Genomic DNA, 26,382 nt, shown 5'->3' on the forward strand with positions numbered 1-26,382 from the left:
CTACTAAATCACTAATTCAATAATAATGTTAAAATTATGAGACTGGTTAATCAGATTCAAGACCAATTTTTGCTAAGAAGGGATACAGTAATTTGAATAAATACAGTATATTCCTGGTACTTAGCCTTTTGTCCTTCCAGCAATCCTAGTAGTATATGAACTCAGAATTAGAATAAATGCATTAAGTTAATGTATTTAGTCTGAATCTCTACCATTTCTGCTATGTATATATATATATATATATATATGTGTGTGTGTGTGTATGTATGTGTAACCCCAGCACTTAACTGATACTTTATTTAATATAGGGTATGGAAAGGCAAAATTAGCTTTTACAGAGTTTGAATTCAGGATGTAAATGACCATAACTAAATATTGCAAGGCATTTTGTCCTATGACCTGCTCTCATACCAATAATTATTTTAATCATTTCTACTATAGACACAAGATTATACGTTGTTTTTAAAAGTTCATTTACCAGTTCCAGTACTTGATGAATACTTCATTTCTTTTTCAATGGTTAAAAGCCAAGATCAACCTCAGTGAGATTTGAACATACATGGAAATGAGTAAATATCACGATATTTAATTTGTTGTGCTACTAATTCTGCCAAACTCCCACAAGTTCAATGATAATAATATTCTTTATGATAAACCCTATGGGGTAAATGATTTCAGACAGTTTGCCAACTCATGTTAATTAAAGCTTACTTCTGTTGGCCACTGGTTTGGCAAATGTCATAATCATACATAAGAGAACAGATTACAGTGTTAAAGACCTGTTTAGATGCTGATGATGCTGTTGGTGGTAGTGAATGATGTAAAATGTTTATAATTACTCTCTAAGTTGTGTTTGTAGCTTATGTTTTCTAATCTTGTGTGAGTTAAGCTGTTAAAGATACCTTCCACTATTGATATATTGACACATCTTGCTGTTTAGCTTTTCCATTAATCTCTCCTCTATTTCAATTATAATTATACATGCTTCAGATCACATAGGCCTCAATTTAAGATATTTTTACCTTGCATTTATGTGTGTGTGTGTGTGTGTGTAGACATGCTTGCACACACACACACATGCACATATGTTTTAAAAAAAATATATATTTTGGTCCTAGAAAAGACAGTAACCATTTTCTGTGAGATTGGTACAGTTGATGTTTTTTTAAATCTGTACCAGCTGATGCAGAAAGAATGTCAGCAAGGAGGGACCACTCAGTTTCTAAGAGAACAAGTGCCTAATTTGAAAAAGAAAAACCTTGGGGTCAATTTGATCAACTAAACCCTTCAGAGCAGTGTCCAGCATGGTCACAGTCCAATGATTGAGACACGTTATAGAATAAAAGCCTAATATGGCTGAGGAAAATACCTGAAGGGAACATTCTATTTAGTGAGTACAAACACTAAAGGGTCTTGCATATGTAATATAATGAGTTGAAATACTTTAATGAACTGAGATTATCTAAGTTGTTAGCTGATATGATCTCCTTCTGGAAGTGTTTTAAATCTAAAAACAAGCAAAGGCAGCAACTTCAATACGATCAATTGATTGAAATATTTTGACTATGGAGACAATACAGATTGGATCTATAAACCCAACTGATAAAACCAACAGATATGATGTGGTCTTATCAGTCCTCTTTGAAGAATAAACATTTTATTTAGTTGGTGAGACTAGGTTTGATCATTATACACACACACACACACACACACACACAGAAAGAAAGAGAGAGAGAGGAAATATAGTGACATTGTTTGTGAATGTCAGCAATATAGTTGGGGCAGGATAAAATCCCTCGGGAAGCATTCTGCATAATAAATACAAATACAGTAAAACAATATAGTAGTATGGTGAGTTAAAAAATTTGATCATCTGGTATTATCCAAGCAATTAATGAACAAAATCTCACTGTAGCAGATGGTTAAAACCTAAAAACAACAAGCTAGAAACATAATTCTAATGAAATAAAATGTTACATATACAGAGATGGATATATTGTGAATGGTAAAGCAGCAAGAAGTATCTGTTCTCATACATAAATATGAGAAGAGATACTTCTTGGTGATAAATTTTTCACTGACATCCCTGAAGTAATAAGTTCTCAAATAGAAATTGAAAAGTTTGTGTTGGCAGAGCAGTCTGTGTTAAGCATACAAGACAACCCATAGCCTAATGAACACCAAACTACAAAAGGCATACACTTCTGATGTACAAATTATTCTGGCTTGAAAGGACTCTTATTTTACCAAGAAAGCATGAGAAAAGAGTGAGTAAGGTCAACAGATTGTATTTGCCCCCACATGCACACACACACATATGTCAACAGATATTCCTTCTAAATAAATTATTGGATTGCCTATAAAGACTGAGAGACAGCAGTGTCTATATTGGCTGTTTTGTTTAATCATACATATTTGACATTTTCCTTCTCATTATTATTAATGAAGAGGCTATATGTCCCACTCTTTTCTCTCTTTATCTTGTCTGCCTCTTGCTTCAGAGAGTGAGTAAGACTGGGTGACAGAGAATCAGGAAGAAAGTGAAAGAAAAAGACAATGTGGGAGAATAAAAAATGAGACAGTGTGGAGGACATTAACCAAGTATGAATGTTCTTTTTCTTCTCACAATCCTTTCAGTTCAAATTGTGACCATATCCATAAATATAAGTATATTTATATTTTGTTTGCATCTGTAGTAATTACATCTTCAGCTTCAAAAAAGAAAGAACAGCATTTTAGGTTTTCAGACAGTGAAACAGTATTACACTAATGCTTTTATAATTGAATTTTAGGTCCAGGCCTGCAGAGCAAGGACAGCTATATATTAATATAGAATTGATTTAATTCTATGTAAAAATTAATTGCATAAAATATTCATGTTCTGCTATGTTACATAATCAGTTATACTGCTGTACTAAAATGGCATAGAGATGATATGCCATCTGTTATCAACATGATGTTGAAATATTAGCCTAATGATGAGCATCTCATCATATAGGGCATCAATTAGTATATATTGTTATAAACAACACATGATTAAAACCTTCAAACTTGTTGTAATTGCTAGACCTTACATAACAAGTAAAACTGCTCCTCAAAGGCTAGACTTCTCTAGAGCTCAAACATGCTTATACATTGATAAGTTGCTAACCCTCTGTGAAATCCAAGTGTAACCTATATTGGAATACTAGTCATCAATATAAGCTAGCCTTGCCTTTGCACATTGTAATATCTTAGGCTGTATCCAAGAGGTCATTCAACTGATTAGCAAAGATTTACTTACCAATGCATTACAGCCACTGGTATTCAGACATGTTATGTGTTTGTTTCACATACCATCTCTGCTTTTCTGGACTTCATGCATACCCACCAAATGCACTTCACTCTCTCCATTCATTATTCATATCTCACACCCAAAACTCACTCCACCCTAAACACTTCCCAATCATTCATCATAAAGCTTCAGTCCTCAAAAATTTGTTCCCTGCCAATAATTTATCAGAGACATCAATCTACTGAAGTTCAAAGACATCACTCAGATCAAAGTCATTGTTACATCTACTCATCCTTTGACTAAACTATCAAGATAGAACGTATGATAGTATTATGTATCATAGTACATGAAATAAAATAATAAAACCTTTCAATAATAGCATGATTATATTGAAGCACAAACAAATGATCACATACATCAATAATAAAAAGACTTGAGCTGCACAGCACTCCTGGGAAAGATGATCTTCAATTTGGTTGTCTGTGCTGAAATGCACCTGTAATATTTATAATATTTAGATTGTGTCAGCAAATTATAGTCATTGGAGTGGGGTATGTCTCATTAGGGAAAAGACAAATTGGATCTCAGCATATAAACAGAGTATTAAATTTGTAAAATAAAATGTTTCCTGTGAGAAAAGTTGAGTTTTGACATTTCAGAAAAAAATCCTTATCTGATATGTTAGAACTTTGTAATTAACAGACTTTATTGACTATTATTTTATCAACAGTAGCATCACTAGTTTCTTCAGATACTGATAGCAGCAACATTGTAGGTTTATTTTTTTATGATAGTTTTATTACCCAGTGTATATCTGCTGAAGACTGGATTTTGGATCTGAGAAAAGCAGCCATCTGAAATAAGTTTTTCTTTTTTTTTGTCAATTTAGTCCACTTTCACAGTTTGGTTGTTATCTGAGGTCCTAACTTGTCCTTCACTCTTCCTACCTATTGGTGATGACCAATGGGTATTTAATTGTAGGAGCAAAGTTTTATGGCAGTTAAACATCATCATCATATTACTATGTCTTATTCTATACTATTGTTTAATGTAATTAACATAGCTTAATAAACATATCTCAGGTTTGTTAGTTATGTTTAGTATACTATAGATAAGAACATTCACATACATTCACTGGAGTTCAAGATGAATTACAAGAGTTCAGTTTCAAGTTATAGCTGATATGTTTTAAGACATTTGTGAAATTATTTTTCCTTCACATGTTCACATACTCCTTTTATTCTCATTTTCCACCCCTCTTTTACTTTTCTGAGGTAGAGGTGGATACCTTTATCTCCATTCTTTCTTTCTTATCCACAATACATTTACTGTTTATTTCATTATTAACCATAACTTCTTTTTTTTTATCATTTGTAAATTACCTGATCTACCTTTAACACACACTCATCTTCAGAAATTTCTCTTACAAATCTCTATAAAACCAGTCTTGTTGAAACTTGAGATGGCAAACTTTGCCTTTTGACACCTCACCTTTTGGTTTGGTAACTGTATTACCTCCATTACCATGACTTTATAACTGTGGCTGCTTTAAACGACCAAATTTTAGTCTTACCAACTCTCCAAAGACTGACAACACTGACAGTTTGACAATTAAGGTTACAGCTACTAATTTATTACATGAAATTCAACATCTCAGTATTGCTTTTCTAACTAGCTTTGATATGAGATGAAACAGTGTAGCATCTCAAGGACCTCTTGCCATCTATGTAAAGTTTTATTTGGGCTGCATATTTGTGAGTGTGTCTGTAAGAAAGATAACATTCTGAAATTATGTGAGCTACTGTTGTGTTTTCTGTTGTCATTTCTCTGTGCTTTGTGCTTTTGAAAATGTACAGAATGAAAAAAAAACAGGTAAGAGTTAGCTGCTGAAAAATTATCCAGCTGTAAAACAATGCTTTAGCAATATGTATTCATCTAATCCATGCTAGCATGGAAAAAAGCTTATATAAAAACAACCAATTTTTGTCAACATTATGTCAAAGAGTTCCATCAGAATCTTTTATGCTTGCATCTATATAATCTAATAATCTTAATGCTTTTTTTTCATGTCTCAATAGACTTGCTATCTTTGGGCAATATCTTTACTTATATCACATAACTAATAAGGAATTTCTACATAACTGTTCATGTAACAGTTATATACTTCTCTCAACAACCTACTTAGCTCTAAAATGAGGACTGCAAAAATTGTTGACTTTGTCCTTCATATTTCCAAGGTTGATAAAATAATTACCAGTCTAGTACTTGAATCCATATGATTAACTATAAAGTTCTCCAAATTTTTAGTCAAGAAATGACTATTATTATTGCAAAAAGGAAAATGATAATGTCCAACTGAATGTCTTGCAAACCCAAGTATGAGACTTGGAGTGAAGCTAATTTATTTGGTTATATTCTCCCTTCCACAAATTTGTAACCATGTAAGAAATCATCACTGGCAAAATTGTTAGTGCATCAGATAAAATTCTAAGCAGTATTTCTTCTGGTACTTTACATTTTGAGTTCAAATACCAATAAGTTTGACTTATCCTTTCATCCTTTTAACGGTCCATTAAATAAGTATTAGTTGAACACTGGAGTCAAAGTAATCTACTAACACATCCCACTAAAAATTGCTGTCCTCATGCCAAAATTTGAAACCATTTTTTTAGCTTTGATATAATGCTAAAGACTTGGCCTTTGAATTTGCTTATGCTATATTCCTGATAATAATATCTGTTGAATGTATCTGGCTCTTAAATTCAGTTTTGACTTTGAAGGAAAGACGCAGGTTTTTGTCCCAACAATCATTAAGCATAAGAAATGTTGATTATTTCAAATAAACTAAATATACACCCACACTTAACTTTATATTTTACTAAAGTTCTCTAAAAAAAAAGCTCTAAGATACATTTCCTCATTTTTTAAAATCTTTTTTAAGTATTTTAATTCAATAATTTTCTTTCTTTTGAGGCTTATTTTAATTACTCATAATGTATCAACACTGTTTATATGCCATTACCCACTTTTCTGTAATTTCTGAAATGTCAATGCCACATGGCTATTATTTTATCAAAATGGTGTGATGGGTGTCCATACTACAATAATATGGTCACAGCAACTTGAATTTTCTGAAATAATTTTAAGTCACAGTTAAAACTATCACACTTGCAGCAGAAGCTATAATGAGTGGTCATTCAACTAACTAAAGCTAGGTCAAATATCCTTCAAATCCCACCTTTTCATCTTAAAAAGTGAAGGATGCGTTATATGATATATTCTTAGATATAATATGTCTGATAAAAGACAAGATGGTCATAACTGGAACATCTTTAATTACAGGCCTGCAGGTTCAGAGCTATCTGAAGCTAAACAATAACCTTACAGTGTTGCTAGTGCTCTTGGCAGACTCATAATACAAAAAAAACATTGCAGCTTCTTTTGCTTTAAACGTCTGAGATTCATTTTGTAAGAATGTATTGTTTGGAAATTTAAATGGAATTTCATTATTTTGTTTATGTGAAAATTGCGTTTTTAATTTTGTTTTCTCATTTTTGTAATAATACAATTTTTAATAGAATGCTTTTTATTCACTTAATAATTTTAAAAATACTGTTATTGTTGTTATTGTTAGTGCAGTGTAGCAATAGAAATCATAGTGCCGGACAGACTAACTATGACAAAAGATTTAGTTATGTGTCTTTATGCACTCAGTTCAAATAATAATAATCATAGTAATAATAGTAATAATTATAATAATAATAATAGTAATAGTAGTAATAATAATAATAATAATAGTAATAATTATAAAAGTAATTATTATAATAGTAATAATAATGGTTTTAAATTTTGCCACCAGGGCAGCCATTTGGAGAGAGGAGATGTGTCGATTACATCATCTCACAGTGTTCAACTGGTACTTAATTTATCAACCCAGAAAGGATGAAAGGCAAAGTCGACCTCGGCAGAATTTGAACTCAGAATGCAGCAACAGGCAAAATGCCACTAAGTATTTCATCCAGCATGCTAACAATTCTGCCAGCTCACCACCTTATATAATTGTAAAAATAATAATAGAGGCAGTTATGTGCTGATGTTTAATTATACTTTTACCTTATGAATGTGAGGCCTTGTGCCAAAGTTAAAAACTATTAAATCCCACTGAGATCTACTTTGCCTTTTATCTGGGCTCAATAAAATAAAATACCAGTCAGGTACTGGGGTTGATTTAATTGACTAATCTGTGGCCCACATCAAATTTAAAGCCTTGTGCATATGTTAGAAATTATTGTTATCACTACTAAAACTTCTATTGTCATTGTTAGTATAATATAATAAAAGTATAATATCACAGGAGAGTAAATAATTGGATCATACCTTACAAGTTATTTTGTTGTACTGTGATGAGGTGTTTGTCTTCAGATAGACATGGAGTCAAAAATCACAAAGCATAAATTTAATTTCTAGCTTATGTTTTACTAAACTGTATACTTTTGTACATATTCCATGTGAGTGTTTCACCATTTTATTGTCATTACTGTGTAGCTGCCTCCAGTGGAAGTTCAGGTAACAGTTCAGTGGGTGGCTCTTCTCAAACTATATTATCTGCTGAAAAACAATCTTCTCAACCAGGGGTCTTAGAGCCAGGTATGTGGAGAGACACCTTTGGCCTATTCTTCCCTTCCTCTTAAAAACAAATTCCGTAATATTTGCTGACTGCAAAAACCCTGGACATTTTTCTCTTACACTTTATATATTTTTTCTATTCTCCTCTCTCTATCTCTTTCTATTTTTTTTTTTCTTATCCAGACGTTTTTCCATTTTCTAAACCTTCTCTTCCTCTTGGTTGGTAAAATACCTACCTTCACGTTTCTTAGTATTTGCTCCTCTTAGATCTTTTTTATTTATTTATTTATCTGGTTATTTCAATCTTATCAGATACACTTTGGTATTTTTAAAAACAATCTATCTTACCAAAACCACTGCAATAGTAGTACCACTTTAGAGCTGACCTTCCACCCATCCCATCCTCTATTCTTTTCCTCTCCAGCTGGTGTCCAGGTAGGTGCTGCTCCCTCCTAATTTTTAACTTTCACTGAAGATTTTTTTTTTCCCCCTCAGTGAAGAATATATATAGTTCTCCTTTTGTTTTCCATCCCCAATATTTCTCATCTATCTATTTGCTTTTTTCTGCTTTAGCTTCTGTTTCCTCACCTATGGAGCCAGTCCATAGCTTTTGGTATTTGATTTTTTTTTCTGCTTTGATGCGATTATGCTTCTATATTTATAAATATTTCTACTTTTTACGTTAAACTTTTTTCTATTCTATTTTCTGTGGTTCAGTTATGGAAATTGGTACTTTAGTTTTAAATTTTAGTCTTCAGAATTTTCCATACAAATACATATATTATCAATACACAGCAAATAAATTATAACCTGCAAAAACAACAAACATTATATATTTGTGTGTGTGTATGTATGTATATATATATATATATATATATTGTGTGTATAAGACAAAGATACACAAATGCATATTCATGCACAAGGTGGACTTCTTTCAGTTTCTGTCTGTTAAATGCAATTACAGGACTTTGGTTAGTTCAACACTTGCCAAAGGTTCTGCACAGTTGGAATGAATCTGAAGTTGTGAAACTGTGTAGTTGTGGAGTAAACTTCATATTTATACATACATAACGCATACACATACATATATACATATTATATGCACACATCTATATGCATATATATATATATATATATATATATATATATATATGCACTCATTTATTTAAATGTGTGTTCATTTATGTGTGTGTGTGTGTATATATATATACATAAACACACACACACACACACTCATATATATGCACAAACACATACACGCATATTTCTTAGTTTTGTGTGTTTCATTTTTCTATTGTCTTCATTTTTGTTTTAATTGTTTACTAAATAACTTTGAATTCTTCAAAACTTTAACCTTATATTATTCTGTGAGTAACAACATTCAACTTTGATATTTTCTTCAAATTATTTTTAAAAATAGTATATTAGTTTGTTTTTTATTTTCATTTTTATTCTTAAATTTTGAAGTTATTCTACCCTACTTTTTTTTTGTTCCTGTTGCTTTATCATCATTATTGTTGTCATTTCTCATCACTTCACTTCATCCCAGTTTCAATCTTTACCCATAAGGTACTGCTTTTAGCCAAACCCAATTCTCTGATTCACTCTTGCTGCATTATTTAGTTACATCCCTTTATGGACTGAGTTCAGATACCACCTGAGTCACCTTTGCCATATACCCACCCACGATAAATAAAGTACTCACCAATATATTAGGTTTCATTCGTTCCATTATACACATTCATGACCTGTGCTCAACACTGAGTATATTATTATATCTAATCAACAATATACTTGGGAGACAATTACAGCATGGAAGGCACATATTAGCCACTTGAAAACACACACAAGAGCTGTTAATGTCACTAAAACATTTAATATTTAGTGTTAAAATTTTCATTGTGTCCACTGCAACCTGGTTACTGACACATTTCCATCAAGATGGTGCAACAAAAATTTTGACACTGTTTTTTTGAATGACTAACATGTAACATGTTTCTGCCATGCTGTAATTGCTTTAGTTTCGTCACATGGTCTCAGATCAAATTACTTGGTAGACAAGTATATCTCCAAAACACTTGGAGATTTTTTTTCATTTATAGTTTCCATATCTTACTATCTTGCTTATCTCACTCCTCCTTTGTTGATCTTTCTCACTATATCAATGCAAGATTTCACATTTCAGAGGGGGGGGGGGCTTCTTTTTTTGGTATTCTCTACAAACAATCTTTTATCATTCATGCACGAATCCCATGTAGGAAGTCAGAAGAATATTTGTTTTAATAATTGTCACTAAAACATGTATGTTTGCCAGTTTAGTAGCATGTGAAAATGGAGTGCATCATGTTTAGAACACATATTTAAATGTTTTTATGATCGTTTTCTGCCTGACAAATGTGTCTCAGATGTGATAAAGCAATGATAAAATTGGATTTCTTTAAAATTCTTATGGAATTTTAGACATCATTCACAACACTCTCCCTTCTCTTTATATACACACAAACATGGTTTATATGTGAGATTTCATTTAAATATCGACTAAGTTAATTAACAACCTATCAGTGGTGCGTGTGAGTGTGTGTTCAGAATATCAAAAACTAGTTTCAGTTTTTGCAGGGATAATGATATAAAATCCTCGAATTGTTAATGAAACTGTATATAATCATATTACTAAAAGGTGATTTTGTAGCTTTATTGTAGCTATAAGCTTTTATCAACTGTTTATATTTCATTTGAAAACTTTTAGTTATAATCCAAAATTACTTTAACACTTTTGCTACCTCCTTGTTCACAGCCAGGGTCAATGTACAAATGAAAAGTGGAGGTCAGTTATGATTTACTGAACTAGATAACCTTTAGAATTATTTTGATCATAGGACTTTTTGTCTAGGTTCACCAAGGCCTAAACGACTGCAACAACTGTGAATCTTATTGCATAGTTGTATGGTTATGATGATTACTTCATAAGTTCCTAGTCTTGGGTTCAGTTCTATTGCACAACATCTTGGGTATGTCTTCTACAATCAACACAGGGCCAACCTATGTATTGTGAATGAATTTGGTAGATGGAAGCTTTGTAGAAGCTTTTCATATGTGTATGGTGTGTGTATGTGTGTTCATCTTAGTCTCTCACTGCTTGACAATCAATTTTGGCTTGTTTTTGCCTCCATAACATAGTTGGTCAGCAAAGAGAGATTGTTTGATCAGATACCAAATTTAGAATAAGTTTTGAAGTCAGTTTTATTAACTAGCCCTTCAAGATGGTACCTCAACATAGCTACTATCTTCTGAGTGGAACAAGTAATGAAATAAAAGATTATACTAACAGTCATCTAGGAAATTTATTTTGTATTCATTGTCATAGCACTCTATGTGTTGTTTATGTGATTTGGCAATTTTAAAAATAGTAATACAAAAATTAGAATGTTAATGATTTTCCTGGTCTTATCAAACATTATGGATTTATTTTGTGGCTATTTATATCTACTGAGATTAAAAGTTGTTGGCAAATTAGTTTGAAAGAGTGGTATTTCCCCTGTATCCTAATCTCTTAATTCAATAAAATTCAATGGTTTTAGTTTGTTGAGACAGTAACTGACATAATTCAGTTGTTAGTGAGAGCTGTTAGTCATGCATGGATGTTTCTCTAGTATTTTACCAATAGCTGACAAACCAGGCAATGCCAACAATAAACATGAGGCTTTACTACTTCCCTCTGAAGTAATACACCGCAAGATATGGATGTACACCATCTGCAGAAATGCTAACAAGATCCAAGATATTCTGCAACAATGTCGCTGTGCTTTCATTTGGAAAGGTAAAAAAAAACAAAGCAATTGCTGTCTTTCGCTTAATATCATCTTCACTTCATCTCTACATCTGTTGTTGTGCACTGATGACTAACCTTATTCAGCAGATATTAGCAAAGATGTTCCAGTTGTATTCCTCTCAGCTGTTTTTTTTTTCCTTTTCATTATTACAGATATATAGGGTTATCTAGTACTATTTGGATGGTTGTAATTTGTGTGAGACTTGACTGTTATTTTTAGTAAGTTGCATAATTATGTAAAAACTTTCTTGGCTTAGTCTTAGGTTGGCCTGAGAACAAAAATGTCGCAAAACTGCTCCAGTCATGACTATCCCATCTTACATTCAGATATAGTGTATCTAGGACTACATTTATCAAATATGTCTTTTCTCTCTGGAGATAGTAAGGACATAATTGATTTGAAGTTTTCTAATTTTTTTACCTGATTGTAACCATTTAAAATTTCCTTCATTCACACATGTTGTCACTATTGTTGTTGTTGTTCAGCATTGTTCGAGCAAATTTATCCCAACATATTGCTCTTAAAAAAAAAAGAATATAATTTTATTGCTTCAGTGTGTTTCGTTTGCTATTATACAAATGAGGACATCTTGGTTTGTTATTTACTGAAAATAAGCATGTATTTATTTTGGTTTATTGCATCAGAGTAGATCCCCTATTTCTGGGTATTTTATCATTTATAACTGACTCCCCATCATGTTCTCACTTTTCAAAGAAGGTGTTCTACTTTAGAGCAGCTCTCCCTTTCAATGTTTAGTCTGTGACATTATTATCAAGGTAGGACATAGAGATATACATACACCCTGTAAAAGAAAATCTAAACTGTTTTTAATTTTTAATACTACCACCACTAGAATTGTTGCCATGCTCAGTGGCATTTCTTCCAACTGTACATTGCGAATTCAAATGGGCCAGCTTTGCTTTTCCTTTTGGAGTTTACCAATTAGGTATCAGTGGAGCACTGGGGTTGATGTAAGAGACTTACCCACTTCTCCAAAACTGCTGGCCTTGAGCCAAAATTTGAAACCACCACTGGCCCCAGTTCTGCTTATACATAAACAGGTCTCCAGTTCAATACCACTGATTATTTTCATTGTATATATAGGCTCAGCTCTTAATTCTACATGTTAGTTTATGTGAGTAATTATGTGTATATACATAGCCGTCTCTGTATCATACCAAATGTAAATACATCATGTAAACCAATTTTTCTGTGGTATTCTTTTAAAAGCACAATATGTTTTAGAGGTAGGTGAAAATCATTGTAGCAGTGGCTGGTGAGAATGCTAGTTGTTCATTTCTGCCTCACTGGGTATTATCAGTAGTATGTACTGTTAGCCAGCCACATCTTAGGATAAAATCTGTTACCTCCAATATAGAAAAACAGTAAATGAACAATCACTAGTTTTGTCAATAGCAGCCTGATTAATCATAAATTCATTATATGCAACAGATTGAAATAGCCATTTGTGCATCATACCTAATGTAATTCTGTCGCACAAAACCAATTTGCTGTAGTATTGTCCAGAGGTAATATTTTTTATGGTGTTTTATGTATATAGTTATGTGTATATTTGTGTATGTGTGTGTATATATATATATATATATATATATATATATATATATGCACTATATAGGTTACATATATATACATTCATACATACATACATATATATATATATATATATATCATCATCATCATCATCATTATCATCATTTAACATCTGCTTTCCACGCTGGCATGGGTTGGACAGTTTGACTGAGGGCTGGCAAGCCAGAAGGCTGCTCCAGGCTCCAATCCAATCTGGCAGAGTTTCTACAGCTAGATGCCCTTCCTATCACCAACCACTCCAAGAGTGTAGTAGGTGCTTTTTATGTGCATTGACCATGCTCAAATGGTGCTTTTTACATGCCACAAGCACAGATGCCAATCAGGCAGTACTGTCATCGGCCATGACAACAACTTCACTTGCCTCAACAGGTCTTCGCAAGCACAGTTTATTGCCCAATGACTGAAGAATACTCTTAAATGGGCTGGTTATGCTGCCCTGGTATAGGCCACGGTTACTGACTCACTTGGCTTGCTGGGTCTTCTCAAGCACAACGTATCTGTAAAAGTCTCAGTCACTTGTCATTGCCTCTGTGAGGCCCAACATTTGAAGCTCATGTCTCAGGGCACTTAAACTTTGTCGTATATGCACACAGACATTACACATCCATCAGAGCATACTAGCTTCATTCTTTGCAAGCTTATGCATGTCCTCAGCAGTCACAGCCCATGTTTCACTGCCATGTAGCATGGCTGTTCACATACATGCATCATACAGTCTATCTTTTACTCTGAGCGAGAGGCCCTTTGTCACCAGTAGAGGTGAGAGCTCTCTGAACTTTGCCCAAGCTATTCTTATTCTAGCTGTCACACATTCAGAGCATCCACCCCACTACGGACTTGGTCACCTAGGTAACGGAAGCTATCAACTACTTGTAGTTTTTTCCTCCTGGAATGTGACAGAAACTGTTTTCTGCACATTTTCATTGTGTATTGCCCCTGAGCATTTGCCACAGACAAAGACTATCTATCTATCTATCTATCTATCTTTCTATTTATATACATATATATATATATATATATATATATATATATATATATATATGTATATATATATGTATGCACGTGTGTGTGTGTTATGCATAAATGCAAGATTATTTGTATGCTACCAGTGCTAGACTTCCATCCAATCCAGGGATATATTTATCTCCTATCCACCTAACACATTCCTATTAGATTATACATTTATAAACTTGGGCTTCTACTCTAAAGTATGGCAATGATTTCTTGCTTAATAAGTATTTAATTCACTCCTATCCATATCATTAGCCTTGGTTAATAAAGACAGGGCATGCAGGTAATTACTACTGTCCAGGTGAAACAGTTTTCTTCATATCACTCAGTTTCAAATACATAGACGTGGAGGAAATGTTCTTAACCTTCAATGTGTTGTTTGTTGAAGCATAACTAAAGAGTGTTGTTTTATGTAGTGTATCAATGCCAGTTACAGTAAGACTCTTCATGCTCCAAACTACTTCACCTACCACTCATAGTCACAAAGCGTTAAAGGATTGTAGAAGGCCTTAACTGGGGGTTGAAAACAATAAATTTTAAATATTTTACACTTAACTAACACTATCCAACTTATTTTATTATTTTCAAAATTAAATAAAATTCGTACACTAACAGTTGTTGATAGAAATATATTGCAGAAATAGTTAATGGACATTGGAGTGTTAAATCATGTCTCAACAGAAATATAAGTCAAGTTCAGTGACTAAAATGTTTCTACAGCTAGTGTTGTGTTATGTTGTGAGATGTCACTGATGTCCTTACATGATGTGGCAGTTATGTGGTCAAACCTTTATCACAGCTTCTATTACAATTGTATAGAACTGCTCATGTCCCCTGCAAAAATATGGACTTGACAATCTGTACTTCAGTTTTACACAGTTTATAGTGATAACATATTTTACTACTGCTGCTTTGTTTGTTTGTTTGTTTGGTTAGTGAAGCAGTCTTCGTCCCATTAGTGGGAGAAGTCTGAAACGTGGTCCTTTGCTATTCGTAAGGCCCGCAGAAGAGAAAGCAGGTCAACCCCTGACACCGAGAGTATCGACGGATGGATGAATGCGCATCCAGGCTCAGCGGTTGTGTAGGGAGTCAGGGACAAGAAACAGGAAGAAAGAATGAGAGAAAGTTGGAGCGAAAGAGTACAACAGGGGTCGCCACCACCCCCTGCTGGAGCCTCGTGAAACTTTAGGTGTTTTCGCTCAATAAACACACACGACGCCCGGTCTGGGAATCAAAACCACGATCCTCCAACCGCGAGTCCGCTGCCCTAACCATTGGGCCATTGTGCCTCCACTGCTGCTGTTATATGCACCTATATGTTATCATGCACCATTGTGTGTGTACATGTTTGATGGTTTTAAAGAAATGTATCTAAAACTACAAATCTAATCTGTCTTTTTTATTTAAGATTGTAGGGTATGCTTTGAGAGAGATTGGGCTAATATTTCTAGCAGCTCAGCCCTATAAGTTATTACATTACCTAATCATAGATGTTCAAATTTATTACTAGCATTTTTTGAGTTTCCAAGCACAACACTGTATTTTACATTACCACTGTTCATCTAGCTGTATAAGAGAATAGAGGTTAGTTTATTTGTGTTGATCTTCCTTTCCATTGCATTACAGATTGTGATGACTGCATTGATAAATTAGCTATGTGAATCTCAAGTAAAACTTAGCAAGTCATCTTTCATTGTTTGGATAGTTGTCTCGCAAATGTTATGTTGCTGAATCTCTCTGTCTCCTTAACAACCACAGTACAGATTCTGTAAAGTAAAATCCCTTTGAAAGCCACTATTGTGGAGAAATTAGTGAAAGTGATATTTTTCCTCTCAACATCAACAAAGCTTTTGAGCATATCTAGTTGCAAATCTTTTATCAAATGGGTGGTGACTGTGAATTTCTTCAGGCATTGTAAATCTTGTTTATGCCTTAAAAGCTTCAACAGAACTATGGGTGAACCATTTGAGGAATTAGGGGTTTAGGTCTTTGTTGTATGTAGAATATGACATGCCTAGTTTCAGTTATTTGCTGGGCTGTTTCTGATGAGTCAGAAGTAGAGCACTTATGCAGCCAAGGGTATTTACTATTAAACTAATGGAACTCCAACCTAGTCAACTGGCTTGAAGTGCTGTAGAGTACAGGGGTAGGAAGCAGTGCATTATGTGTGGATGTGTATTGGACAGTTGCAGTGAGGTAGTGGTCAGACGATCTGATAGGGGTGGACACCAGTCACATTTTGATAGAGATTAAGCTTGGAGGTAAGAGACTAAGAGTGTTTAGGTTTTCTCTGTGTGTCAATCTGAGATGTTTTTAGGGGATGAGATAAGTTGATGTAGAAAGTTGAGGATTGCAAAAGATTTGCTTTCTGCACTATTGGTATTGGTATAGAATAAATGAGTGTTTATGATTGAAGATCCAAGAATGATGACTTCAGACCAAGATGAAGTCAGGTATATGTCCTCAATGCAGAAGGAGATATTGTTGAAGAGATGCTAGTAGTTTGAGAAGTTAGAATGATAGAATTTACAGATGTCTCAGGTCATTAAAAATTAAATGTCCAATTTTGAACTGAAAGTTTATTTTAATTTATCTCAGCAAAAAACAGTGCAGTTAATCAAAGTATGAACCTAAATTATCGACACAGTTTTGCCATTTTACCGGTAGCTTATTTATGCCAACAGCAAAGAATTCTGGAGAGCAAGAGGTGATGAAATTACAAAAGGCTGCTTTTGTATTTTCTTCAGATTTGAAGTTTTTTCCTTGCAAAAAGTTGTCTGATGCCTGGAAAAAGTGATAGTCAATTGGTGCAAGGTCTGGTGAATATGGTGGATGACAGAATACTTCCAAATTCAGTTCTTGTAACCTGAGTAGCGTTCTTTGTGCAACATGTGGTTGAGTATTGTCTTGCAAGAGAATTGGCTTGTTTCCATTGACCAATCTCGGTTGTTTAATTGCAAGCTCCCTCATCATTTCATCCAGTTGGTTGATGTATACATCCACTGTAATTGACTTACCAGGTCTCATGAAGCTGTAGTGGATGACACCAGTGCTGGACCACCAAGCAAACACCATTAGCTTTTTTGGTGAATATTCTTTTTTGGATTGTGTTTTGGCACTTCGCCGTTATCCAACCACCATGCAGAATCCATTTCTCAACACACGTAACAATACCATACAAAAATGGTTCGCTTTTATGCCATGAGAGCAAAGAACAGCAAGTTTCAAGATGACAAGTCATTTAATGCTCATTCAGTTGGTGTCGTACCCACTTGTCCAGCTTCTTTACCTTGCTGATTTGTTTCAGATGATCCAATACAATTGGAATTGAAACAGCAAACCTTGCTGCTAACTGACAAGTAGTTTGAGATGTATCCACTTCTACTACAGTTTCCAGCTCATCATTATCCACCTTGGTCTCAGGTCTACCATGGGGCTGATTTTCAAGAGTAAAGTCACCAGACTGGAACTTCTCAAACCATCAACGTACAGTGCATTCATTGGCCACATCTTCACCAAACACTTCATTGATGTTTTGAGCTGTCTGGGATGCATTGGTTCCACAATGGAACTCATATTTGATCTATCCATGGGTTCACAAAAACTGATTTACAAGAGAAAACTCACCATATAATCAGATATGGAAAATGATGTAACTCTTCAGTGTTGTAAAACAAAGAATTGTCAGGATAAAACATTGTAGTTAACGATTGTCAAACTTGGTGCATAAGAAAATTGGACATTTCATTCTTAATGACCTGATATTTGGGAGAGTGAGAAATGTGTCTTGAGAAGAATAGCATGTGTGATCTTCTTCATGTAGAATGTGATGAGCAAGATTTAGATTGGCTTGAAGTCCATGAGTATTGGAGAGGGTTTTCACATTTCAGGAAAGAGTAGAGAATGGCAGTGCATTGAAAAGTCACATCAACCCTCTGCCAAAGGCCTGAACTGAATACTTACCATACAGTGAACTCTGCTAAAAGCACTGAAGGACCAGGTAATGATATCAAACTAGGCAGTGTCTACCACACAAAAAAAAAAGTACAGGGGTTCCTTCTACACTATATACAATGGGACTACATTAGAAGAGTAACAGAAGCATAATGACAAAGAACCTGCAAGCCCCTGTGTCAAAGTCAGGTTTTCTACAAGGATTTTCACTGCTGCTAATCTTTTTAATGAATCTCAAACAACACCAAAATACTTAATCACAGCAGTATTCCGATATGATAATACTAACTTCAAGTTATCACTCATAAAGATGTTTTATATGATGTTTATTACTACTTATCTTTATCTTTCGTAAATGCTCACATTTGGCAGCTATACTGGTCTTCCACCAACTTGAAATAGCAGCCAAATCTCCCTCAAATCACAAGCCAGATTTTCTTGAAAAAAGAAAACTACATGGAGAAATGATGGGATGCTTACAAATGTGTTCTTTGCTCATTCAAGGCCGACCAGCAACTAAACAGCAACAGCTATACACACATACTTTAGTAAACCACTTCAATACAGTTAAGTGGTGATGTTAATAGCAGCAGCATCTACAACAAGTGCTGAATAACAGCAATTTTGACAGGATATAGCTGGTTCATTCCAGCACCTTATTGTTGATAGGTTGTTGTAGAGCAAAGTTGAAACTGATACTGAAAGTATTCACTTAGTTTCAAGCTATAAAAATATCTTCTTCAGATAAATGTGTTGTTTTATTCAGAAAGATGACAATGATGAAGAATAACTTCTGTTTCCTATATCCCTGCTGCTGTTATTGAGCGGTTGTGGGGTGGATTGGTGGGTTAGGTTGCCACTGCAACTCTATATTTGTAATCAGCAATGAACACAAGAACAAAAGAAAGAAACCTCACACATGCCACAAACAACTCCAGTAACAAAACCTCATCACACCCCTTCCATTGTTGTCCTGCTATCTAGTTACCTTTACGATTACACTAAACTTTCTTTATTTTTCTCTCTCCCCTCTCTCAAGACAAACTTTATTCACCACCTTCACCCTTTCTATCCACCCTCTAAAAATGAAATAGTCACCTGTCTATAAATCCAGGGTGGCTGCTAGAGTCTTCTACCACCTGCCATCATTGCTACTGTGCCACAGTCGGTAGCAGTTACTGTCGGTGGCATTTGCTTTTGTTTCGTATCATTGGAAGCTACCATAGCCATTACTTCTGCACTGCACGCCACACCATTCTAGGCCAAGGCTAATAATCACGATGGGGGCTTCTGTTGCAAAAGGTACTGCTACTCCCTTTTTCTTCAGTCTTAAACTTACCTCTCCAAGACTCCTCACTTTCTCTCACACACACATATACACTCACTCACGCATGTGCTCACTCACATAAATTTTATATTAAAAAAACATTAAAAAAGTGTGTGTAAAGTCTGTTACATATAGGTAACTAAACTTTTAAACACATTCACTCATATATAGACACACATGCACACATACACACACATGCATATTCTTTACAAAATCAATTACATGTTATCAAAATTCTGCCTTAACAGTTGTGAGAATCAATTATTGCTGTCATGACCCAAATATGTTCACAACCCAAGATACCTTTTATTAATTGATCCAAATGACATTAGCTTTCTTCTTTCTCATTTATTCAAATGGAGCTTTCAAATTAAATTACTATTTGTATGTTATCTAAATAATTTGGGACCTTAAACCTTTAATAGTCAATCCAACCCTGCCAGGCCTTGCTGGCTTGTTATATCTCATAGTAGCAAAACTTCCTTGATAATCACATCATTCTGTATAAATACTTCAACATCACTAACAGCACTGATGTTATTAATACTAAGGTGTTAAACTTTAAGCAAGACACACTAACAATTCTAATCTATATAAATACACTTCTATATCACCATTAGTATTATAAATACCATATTATTAAACCATATACAAGTCACATCACTTTATATATACACCAACATATCTAACACCATCACTGCAATAAATAGTGAAGTGTTAAATCTTAAGCACTCTGCTTTATAAGTATATGTACCAATATATCTAAAACATTCAGTATTATGGATATAGTGTTCAGCCTTAAGGAAGGCACACCATACTACATAAATTCACCAGAATATCTATCAATATAAATATTGTGAATACTAACTACTTAAATCAGTATTTCTGTGTTGTATTTGTTTTCCAACTAAACATTTACTATGTATTTACTTTGCCAAAGGATAAAATTTTATTTCCACTGTGTATTTTGTATCAAGTGTGTGTGTTGGAAGTGAAAGGTGTATGTGAGCATATAATGAGTGCATGTGTGTATATGTATTAGAATGTGAGGAAAATGTGAAGTATTTGTGTATATGTGGGAGGGGTGCATGTATGTATGTATATGTGTGAGTGAGAGAATGTATGAGTGTGTAGAAAGGTGTATCAATGAAATTTGGGTTATGTGAGATGATGTATGAGATGTGCACATGTGTATAACTATTGTGTGTGTATGTGTGTGTGTATTTAATAAACATGCTCAGAGAAAGAAGGAATGAAGATAGATGTGGGAAGAAGAGAGAGATTATACTGGTAAATACACAAGATAATGGGAGACAACTTTAATTTTTATCTTACCCTCTAGAAATGCTCCAAGTGTTTATCTTAGCTGCTGTGTTTCCGTTGTTTTGCAGTTTGAACTTACTACACGTGGAGTTTACAGTGAACTGCATGTAACAATGCAGTGACCTCATATAACTTTTGGTGACCATGTATAACATGTATAATGAAGCTATCTGCCACTGGCAAACCTTTATATACAAATTATGTCCTGTGTTGTTCTCTTTGGTATAAAGGTTTCTATAATTGTGGAGAATGCTGATTCATGTTTTGTCTTTGTTGTTGTCCATCATACTAAACTGTCAACAGCCCTGTTCATTTAACTTCAACTGTAAGTTACTGCATCACTAGTTCAGAGTTAATTCCTCCCATAGTAAAAGCTACATGATCCATAGGATCAGCATTCATGACAGCTGTTTTGAAAAAAGATTAGTCTCTAGACCTGATAGTAAGTATCAATACTATTGGTACATGGAATCAGGTAAGTTGTCCCTTACCACCCTCCCCGACTCAATTATATATTAGGAATATGTTGTATATCTTTCTGCTCCCCGTCCCTTTCACTGTCTTCTGCCATCTTGACCACTTCATCTCTTCCCTTTTTTAACCGCTCTACCTTGGACCGTTATCCTCAAACCTTACACATGTCATTCATAGTCAAACAAGCAACCAAATCACCCATGCCTCTATATTTTATGAATATTTTAACTGATCTCCATGTCATAACTGTGTCATGTCATGACTACACCTTGTCACAAGTGTCTGAAGTCATAATCAGCCAAATCACAAGCATAATATTCTGTTGCCATGGTCACCACCTCATACTTCTAATTACAAGTGATATTCTATTGTACAGTATCTTTTCAGCCTCAATGTAATTTTGTTCATTTTGAAATTTGCTAGAATTGGCACTCAAATTTCCTTTCTCTATTTCAGGTCGTAGCTTGGTGGCAAAGAAAAACGATGGTATTAAAGAATCCACAGATAGCAGTGCTACACTGGAAGATGAAGACACTAAAAGTAATGATATTATTATAATTTCAGTATTGATTTGAGTGTACTGTTTACTTATTTAGGTCTCAATGTTTCTCTGTTCTAGCCCTATTAGACCAGTATTTTAATATTATTATGTATGTTCATTTCTAGGTGTTATTTGTTGATTATAATGCATTTTAATTTTTCTTTTTTTTTTTCCACAATTCTTATTACTTTTATATATGTTCATATTTCCCTCAAATTATCATTCATAGCTGGATAATATACTTTGCTAATATGTTTATTTTACTGGGGTCATTCACAAGAATTGTCAGCTGTCTACTCTTTTACGCTCTTAGGTTTCTTAACTCCTTATAGCACTGGGGTGTTTAAAAATGAATTCACTATTTAACTAAGAAATGACCAACTCCTCTTGCTTCAAGAAATTATATCTGCATTTGACACAACTTTGGCTTGGCACCAACAAATGCAAAAGGCCCCAGTCTTCAATGACAGATTTATGCTCATAAAATAAAAAAGAATAATGACAGCTGCTAAATTCTGTATTAGAGAATTGCAACCCAACGGCTCAATCTAGCAGACCATTCATCAATTTTGATACTGTGGTATCTATTTAGTTAGATGGCCTGGCCAGTTTCGAGTTTAGATGCAATTTCTTGAAGCTAAATCAACTGATATTCTCTGACATTCTAAGAATTGTTCCTACCTGACTTAATTCCACCCCCCCACTTTTTTTTGTATAAGTATTTGCATAAACTGAACAGTGTTGAAACAGCAACAATCAATAATAGGGTAGATACTTCTCATCTCTTCTGGGGTGCCACATAGATTGGTTGCGGTACTAACATAATTAAGAGCCCTTATTTAACTGTATATTTGATGAACTGTTAAGCCTGTACATTTCAGTGGAGATATTCCTGCCAAAATTTATCAAACAATAATCTCAGGGGGAATGTATGTACCAAAATATAGTTTCAGGCCATAGTTTGCTGTAATGACATAAAGAACTAACTAAAGGTTTAAAAATTACAGTATTTTCTCCAGATATTAGCGTGGTATATGTATGTATGTGTGTGTGTGTATATATATATATATAAAACATCTTATGTGAATCAGAAACATATTAAAATAATATAAGCATGCAATATATTTGTATGTTTATGAGTTATGTTAATTGTGATACTATATGTAGCTTTATAAAACAGTCTGTTGCTCAGAAACTTTCAATCATAGTTATTAAAGTTGAATGTCTGTGTAGTTATCATTGAAATGTTATCTGAAGAATGCATAGCTCATCAAGAACTTGGTAATGGCTGAGTAGATTGTTAAATAATATATTCAACATTATTTAATAGTGATGAATTCATTGTAATAAGCACCAAGTCATGCTAAAGCAATAATAATAATAATAATAATAATAATAGTATAAAAATAAATGTGAATAAAAAGCAAACATAATTCATTTTTTAAATTGGTCCATTCATTTTACTTTAGTGAGGGAGAGAAGCTATTTCATACTTATCTATTTATTTTTCTTGCAATAATAGTAATCCAACTGTAGAACTGTATTTAATCTATTTCATAGTAACAAAAATTATAGTGATAGTAAATTTCCAGTCATATATACATATCTCAATTTTCATCAAAGTGATATCAAATTCACAATAACTTGTGGAGAACAGTTAAATCAGAAAGCTGTTTTTGTTTTGTTTTTAACGAAATCAGATGGTTACAGTTTTTCCTATAAGAAAGGTGGCAAGAGAAAATAAAAGTGCCTAGATCTTTTTCAAATAGATAGATAGATAGATGTGAAAGAGAAAGAGAGAAGAGAAAGTTGAATGAATTCATTAGTTTTCCATGCTACAGGTTTTAATGGCAGGTCTTTTCTAAATTCAGATGTTTGATGCAAATTCTTTTCCATCTAAGTCTTTTCCTATTCAACTGCAGCCATATTTCATGTGCATACATCATGAGACAAACAACATGAACACTCAGTTCTTTGCATTCTTTTAGCTATTGCCTTCATGACAAATAACATGTGATGATAACTATCGTCATACATTAATGAGCCCATGACTGTCATTAAACAATGACTGGAAATATTTTCCTTTCACAAGCATTTTTATGATCAGTCCAATCCATTTCACATTATTGAAGTGGAGAGTGACTGTTTGATAGCAGCAGTAGTAGTAGTAGTAATAATAATAATAATAATAATAATAATAATAAAATTGATAATAATAGAACTCTGTTTAATTTATTTTATATATAATCTGTAGTAATGAAGGTAATACAAATAATATGCATTTCAATCTTATCTTGACCTCATCAGTGTGATATCAAATTCAAGACATTTAATGGAAATCAGATAAATCAGAAAGTCCATTGTTGTTTCATCAGATCAGATAGGATATAGGGTCTTTTTTTTTCTTAAAGAAAGGTGGGAAGAGAGAAATAAATTAATATATCATCCTATAGCTATACACTACACTGCCCCTCAACTATGCACATCAGTACTCAGTACATGTTTGCTATACTGTCCTGCAGTTGTACACTACACTGTCCTTCAACTGTACAATACACTGTTCTACAGCTGTGCATTACACTGTACTATCCTACAGCTTTACACTGCATTGTCCTACAACTATACATTCTACAGTATTCCTCAGTGAAGAATACACTGTCATTCAGTTGTGTGCTACTCTGTATCTCTGTTGTATAATCATAGCTGCAAACTACACTCTGAAGTTGTTGACACCTCCAAACTTTCTTGGATTTTATACAATATTCTGTTCCCACTGTACACCACATTAGTCTTTTCCATAACATCATTCTCATAATATGAGAGTTGTGATAACATAATAACCACATTTAATTATAGCTATTTATTATTTCTCCTCCACAAAAATGTAGGTAAAATGGATAGTGAGAGTAAGTAGAAACTTAGTTTCTTTTATAATCCATAACTAAAATTTGTTATTTTTAATATATTGCTAGCTCATGTTTCTTTCTGACTCCATCTCAATGTTATGTTTAATGTGTGGCCTATATTCCTTGCTTGATTTATCTGGAGTTGTCTAAACATTCAGTTCATATTTTATCAATTATCAAAGAAGGTAAAAGAGAGAAAATAGAAAGCTTCTGACAATGCAGAAAGTTTTATAAAACCTTTATATTTCAGGTGCAAAGGCCCATCTTCAGAGGAAAAACAGTCTGGGAAATGTAGGTTCCATTTACCCATTCAAATTACCTAGCGTTATATAGCAGCAACAAACTTCCAAGTTGGAAGTTCGTTTACATCGATGCTTGGAGCATCAACTACGCTATGTTTGGGGAGTGACTGCTGTTGCTACATTATGCTAGGGGATTTGAATGGGTTAATGGAACCTACATAACCAGACATTTCCCAGATTTTTTTTATTTTCTGAAGATGGGCTTTGCACCTGATATACAAAGGTTTTATAAAACTTTCCACATTGTCAAAAGCTTTCTATTTCCTCTCTTTTACCTTCTTTGATATTACAATGCTTCAAGCAAGCTACAACACTTATTTATCAATTATGTTCTTTTCCTACTAACATTTTTCCTAGATACACCATATGCTACACAATATATAGACATCTTATTGAACCTCAAGAGAGCTTCTATATAGTCACTCCAGTTCTATATAGTAGCCAGATCTTTGTTTTCAAGTTTCCACTGTCTCTAAAATATAAACCATGGATTTAAAATTTTATATCCTGTGATTACACAATCCACAATAGGATCTGCATGTGCTAGCAAAGAAGATTCTCTGTTGTTATTGTGTTCAATATAGTAGCCAAATCTCTCTTAACAAATATTCACTATTGAATTTAAAATGATGGGTCACTTAAACTAGAAAGGAACCTTATGTATAATCACTTGACATGATCTGCATAACAACCAAGCAATTCTTCTTCAACAAACTGCTTGCCAATTGGAAGCACTTAACAGTGAATTAACTTCTTCATAGACACTTGACTTGCACAACACAGTAGCCAAGTTTCCATCTACAAACTTTATGAAATCAGAGCTTGCTTGCTTTTCATGTCCACGTTTCAAACTAGATGACCATAACTGAAACACTAAATAAGCTGCAGCATCTGCAGGATGCTCCTAAATATTCAATTAGCTTGCCTTCTGTCAACTATAAAACTGATGAGAATTGATCTATAATAGCATTTGCAACAATTATGTTATACTTTGTATCACATTGGCTGGGATATTTCAGCTGTTACTCTATTTAGTCTCAGTCTTACCTATAAGTTCAAACTTGGCCAGCTATAAATGAAATGTTTCATGGTTAAACAGTTAATGAAATTAGTTTAGTGATGACAAGGTCATCTGTTTGAAATTTACTGCAGGCTTATCTTGACTTCTTACATGCACATTGGATATCAAAAAAATAATGGCTT

General features: G+C 33.7%; 1 protein-coding gene across 40 annotated transcripts in view; it reads left to right on the top strand.

Moving 5' to 3' along the window:
* Positions 1 to 26,382, top strand: part of LOC115212079 (calcium/calmodulin-dependent protein kinase type II delta chain) — a 429,066-nt gene that overhangs the window by 338,263 nt on the left and 64,421 nt on the right. For 12 of the 40 annotated variants that reach the window (XM_036502876.1, XM_036502877.1, XM_036502875.1 and 9 more), the window contains 3 exons: positions 7,820 to 7,921; positions 21,887 to 21,970; positions 24,860 to 24,877. In XM_036502876.1, coding sequence (XP_036358769.1) covers positions 7,820 to 7,921; positions 21,887 to 21,970; positions 24,860 to 24,877 — 204 coding nt within the window. The remainder of the gene's footprint in view (positions 1 to 7,819; positions 7,922 to 21,886; positions 21,971 to 24,859; positions 24,878 to 26,382) is intronic. The other 28 variants (XM_036502882.1, XM_036502900.1, XM_036502893.1 and 25 more) reach the window with 3 other exon arrangements.

The sequence above is a fragment of the Octopus sinensis genome, linkage group LG5 (genome assembly GCF_006345805.1).
Source record: "Octopus sinensis linkage group LG5, ASM634580v1, whole genome shotgun sequence".
NCBI lineage: Eukaryota > Metazoa > Mollusca > Cephalopoda > Octopoda > Octopodidae > Octopus > Octopus sinensis.